Genomic DNA, 5,339 nt, shown 5'->3' on the forward strand with positions numbered 1-5,339 from the left:
AAAAAAAAAAAAACATAAATACTGCAAAGAAACTCGAATTATAATGTACGTCATCGAATGGATTTGAATTTCTAATTGATTGGGCTTCTACGATATTTTAATACTACATTTATTACATTGTTAAACAATAAAAAATATGATTTCCAACAAGACACTGATGATGTTGAATAACAAATTCGTGATTTGAGAAAAACACGCGATAGTCTTAACTGCGCTACACCAATTTTTAAATAAAAACATGCCCCTATTGGTCCATCTCGCTTCCGTGTATCTTAAAAGCAAACACTTAAGTTTGAAGAGCTCAGTAAAATCCAAAAGACACTATATCCTGACGATAATACTGTCTATATTTAATACTCTATACTCATCTAATGTCAACGATGATTTGAAAAGTAAAGAAAAGTTATTGATGAATGTTTTTTTTCAATTCGACAGGTTTACCTCGCCAAAGACATTCACACAGGTCGTGAATACGCAATAAAAGTATGCGACAAGCGTTACATTATTAAAGAGAAGAAGACGGAGTATGTTAAACGAGAGAAAGAGGTGTTAAACATGTTGGCAGGTGCAAAACACTCGTTTGTACGTTTATTCTGCACATTTCAAGACGTAGACCGCCTCTACTTTGCTCTCTCCTACGCCAAGAATGGCGAACTACTGCCTTACATCAACAAAGTCGGTTCATTCGACATCGAGTGTACAAAATTCTACTCAGCCGAGATTCTCCATGGTTTGGAGTATCTCCACGGTCTTGGTATAATTCATCGTGACCTGAAGCCTGAGAATATTCTTCTTGACGAGAAGATGCACGTTCTCATCACTGACTTTGGCAGTGCTAAAATACTCAAGGAAGATCCAGAGTTGGAGAGACCAAGTGACAACTATGAGAATCGGAATCAATCAGCTAGACGTGAAAGGCGCAATTCTTTCGTTGGTACAGCACAGTACGTATCACCAGAGTTACTGACTGATAAAACAGCATCGAGAGCTTCGGATCTCTGGGCCCTCGGTTGTATAATATACCAAATGGTTGCTGGCTTACCTCCATTCAGATCTAGGAGTGAATATCTCATTTTCCAAAAGATTCTCAAGCTTGAGTATGAGATTCCTGATGGATTTTGTGATCTTGCTAAGTCACTTGTCAGACAGTTGTTGGTTGTTGATGCATCTGAGAGACTCGGTGCAACGGATGAGCATGGAAATGGTTATCCCAGCATCAGAGCCCATGAATTCTTCGAGGGAGTTGATTTTGAGACTCTCCATGAACAAACACCACCTCCAATCTATCCTTATCTACCTGGCACTTCTGAACACGAGGAGTTGAGATCGCATTATCGAGTTCCAGATCATCTAGAGCCTGGCCTAGATGATAAACAACTAACGAGGCTACTTGGATTAGGAATTGGAGAGGATACCACTGATAAACCAATACCTGCTGTTGAAAAACCAAGAAGAAAGAGTGGCTGCATATCTCATCTTTCACCTGAAGAGATCAAAGAACAACTGGAGAAACAGAAGACCTCCAGTCCCTGGCACTCCTTCGTCGATGATCATCTCATTCTCAAACAGGGATTTGTGAATAAACGCAAGGGATTATTCGCCAGGAGACGAATGCTACTGCTCACCACTGGACCTCATCTTTATTATGTTGATCCTGTTAATATGGTACTCAAGGGGGAAATTCCATGGAGTCCAGAGTTGAGGGTTGAGCCGAAAAATTTTAAAATCTTTTTCGTTCACACTCCAAATCGAACTTATTATCTGGAAGAACCTGAGGGATTTGCACTCGAGTGGTGCAGCGCCATTGAAGACATGAGGATTCACTGTTATGGACTATAGGAATGATAATTATAGCAAAGTTCGGTATCACTATGAGGGATTAAGGAAATTTTAAAGGCGTAGGATCTCCTATACTCTTTCTTCCTTTTTAAAATTAACCTATTGAGGATAATTACTATTCATCATACTTAGCAAATATGAAACTTAATCAGAGAAATTAGAAAATTGATCAGGTATATTTGTTCTGATACCGTGCAGATTATTCATTTGATATTCCGTCATTGCTATTGGCTTTTCTCTCTCAACGTCTTCATGTTCATTTTGTCCTCTTTTTGTTCGTTTCGTTTGCAATTTCCGTGTATCGATTTACGGTTATCGGTGTCTGAGAGATTCGGTATTTGTTAAGTCACTGCGCTTTATTTCATTAGAATATAGCCGATGATTAATGAAATTTAGAAGAATTGTAGGTAGGAAAAAAAACCAGCGTAGTGTGAACATTGAGCTGAATCGGATGAACTAATTATTTATAACTAGCTAAATTCGTAAATGCTAAACTTACTTAAATAGTTTGCAGATTTTCTCGTCATTTACTGAATTGAATAGTCAATTAATCAAATAAGTTATTTGATTAAGAGGAAAAATAGAAAAATTTGTTTTTTCTTTTTTGTTTAGTGTCTGTTCTGTTCTGTTAAGTAAAGTTATCGGAAGAAACAAATGTTTCATTCCATTCTATTTATCATCTTCGTGAGTAGAATTTGATTAATTCATTTATCAATGCAAGTAGTATTATTTTACTATTTAAGAATTAAATTAAATGAGAATAAGGAGAAACTAGTGGTCTGGTTAGAATGCAAAAAAGAGATTCAATATTTGACGAAGGCTAATTTATAATGTGTTTTGTAAATAAAATGCGTTCAAGCATTCACAAACGCCCAATCCGCGATAATCATCGGGTCAATTTGTTCAAATGTGTGGGGTAATCTAATTTTATACTTAGAATTATAAATATACATATTAGATCATTTTCAAATTTTAATATGTATATTTATACGGATCCACATGTATTTATTGCTGTGAATTGTTCAAGTGCGCTTGTGTGTCTGTCTGTGTGTGTGTAGATGTATTCGAACGTTTGAGCGAATAGACTAAATGAAGTAATAACAATTACCACTTAAATATCTCATCTCAACGATGTGAAAGACTTGGACAGGGTATATGTAGGGTATACGAAGTGAAAAGATAGCTTGTAGAGTGAATGAGATAATTATTATCGTTTTTCATCGACAAAAAATTGACCACTTTTTTAATGCTCGAAATAATTGTGAGACTCTTTCAAGTCGAATAATTGTTCTCATGGCCTAGTAGTTCATACAAAATGACCGCTTTTGGTGGATTGCGCAAGGTCGGGGCGGGCTAGTCGTCAAATAATCGTCTCGAACACTCTACAAGTATTTTTTTTTTGTTTTAATTTAATTTATTTATTTACACTTACATATTTATGAAACTATTTATTTGTCATTATTTTTAAGGAAAATTTTAGATGAGATGAGATGTTTATGATTGAGTGATTATCGTGGATTTAACGTAGAAATTGTGTCTCGTCGATGTCGTGGTATTTTTCTATATTTTATTATGAAAATTTTGCACGATTTTCAAGATGTGAAACACAATTTTTAACGTGATGACAAATTATTTGAGTTTATAGCCAATTCGAACGAATTTAGATATTGTAACATTGGCCAAAATGAAGATATAATTGTGAGATGATTAATTCAAGTATGTGTATGTGTGGGGATAATTTAATGTAGTTGATTGATTAAGTTGTGCAGTGGAAGAGGTTTTTCGTCGATATGTGAGCATGCTTTGGCAACTGTAATTGCAGTATTATTATACATACGTAAGGTGCGCCTTTTATACATTAATTAATAGGGGTTATAAGAGGGTTTTTTTCGACCATTTTTCGTTGTATATATAACATTTGAAGCATCACAAAAAAGAATGAATGAGGAACAATCCCGGAATTGCACACAGGCATGAATTTGATGATTATACATAATTGTACAAAGAGATTCTGTAAATAGTATGTTAAAACCCTATTCATGTTGAAGAAAACAAATTTATTTATAGTAAATTTTCTGGAATACCATAATCCAACGTTTTTTTATTTATATACCTGTCCTCAATAATCATTCAATTTATTTTTAACTTTAGAAATGAAAACAGTTGTCGATGCCGGCTGAGCTGAGATATATTTATATTTTTATTAGTGGAACATTTGTGTGTTACGTCTGTCTTATGACGTGAATTTGAAATATGAAAATTAGTTAAAAGATGTTTATTTCTCTTTAACAATTCAAATGGTTCAAGTAGTTATTTTTTACAGAATCAATAATAGGAAAACAATTATGAAGCAATTGTATTAGCAATTGATTCGTCAGGTTGATTTTAATGCAGCTCCTCTTGAAGACCATCTCCATCGATGATTCATTCTGCAATTTTCTTAATTAATTTCATACCATTCCTGAAAATAATAGATTGTGATTTTTTTGAAGCCAGAAGAAAGAGACATTCGATAGCATTTCATGTTTATATTGATTTATTTGATCAATTGGAAGGCAATCGATAAATTTGCAACAAATAAAAATAAATAACACACTCTTTCTCTCTCTTTTATCCTAATTATTGAAAATCCATAACGTAAATTAAATTAATGAAATAAAATAAATTCATTGATACGTTTAATAAATTCGCCTGACTCTGACGCACAGACACTCAACATATGTCCAAATTCACTCTGCTTTATCCATAAATTAAAAAAAAACACTTTGTTGTATACTTGCGTTTAGTATACATTCGTATATTTTTCAATCTTTTTAGTGCTTTCTTCCACTTAAATTGAGGAATAAATTTTAAGCAATTGCGTTGCAAAACGTCGCAGCATTTTGTGATGTACAGACACTTGATTATTACTCACTCACAGATTATCAGATTCGCACAGCCCAAGTGAAACAAACAAGCATAATAAATTTTTAAATGATGATTGATGGTTTTGTCCTATAGAAAGTTGTATGCAATCTTTCTCTTCTCAATGGTGACTCGAATTATTCTACGAGCACCTTGGAAATTACGAGGATAAAAGGGAATAATGGAGAGGCCGTTTTTAAACTTTTGAGAGTTACAATAAAGATTTGTGTATAAAATTCGCTAAAACTCTAGCATCAGGCAATAATTGCAGAGTGACATTCATAATTGTTCTGATTTTAATCCACCGTCTCTGTAAAATAGATTTAATTCTTCCAAAATTATGCCAATAATATAACAAATTGGTTTGAGACATTGAGTTGATGATAACTGATGGCAAATAATGAATCTGTTAATCATTGACGGAAAAAATGGCTCGGTCAACCAATTTTCTCCAATGAATTCCAACAATCACGCTAGAATCTTAACCATGTGTACCTGGGTGTCTAAATGAATAATTATATTTTACAATATATTACAAAACAATGAAGACGTGTATTGTCATGGCAACAGGATGCTAATAAGGAAGCGATATGTGA

General features: G+C 33.8%; 1 protein-coding gene across 3 annotated transcripts in view; it reads left to right on the forward strand.

Moving 5' to 3' along the window:
• The window catches only part of Pdk1 (Phosphoinositide-dependent kinase 1), a 75,990-nt gene extending 72,062 nt beyond the window's left edge, over nucleotides 1–3,928 (forward strand). For all 3 annotated transcript variants that reach the window (XM_011312430.1, XM_011312446.1, XM_011312436.1), the window contains one exon: nucleotides 436–3,928. In XM_011312430.1, coding sequence (XP_011310732.1) covers nucleotides 436–1,839 — 1,404 coding nt within the window. In that variant the 3' untranslated portion in view covers nucleotides 1,840–3,928. The remainder of the gene's footprint in view (nucleotides 1–435) is intronic.
• The last annotated feature ends 1,411 nt before the right edge of the window (nucleotides 3,929–5,339 follow it).

Source organism: Fopius arisanus, unplaced genomic scaffold, assembly GCF_000806365.1.
Source record: "Fopius arisanus strain USDA-PBARC FA_bdor unplaced genomic scaffold, ASM80636v1 scaffold00004, whole genome shotgun sequence".
Taxonomy (NCBI): Eukaryota; Metazoa; Arthropoda; class Insecta; order Hymenoptera; family Braconidae; genus Fopius; species Fopius arisanus.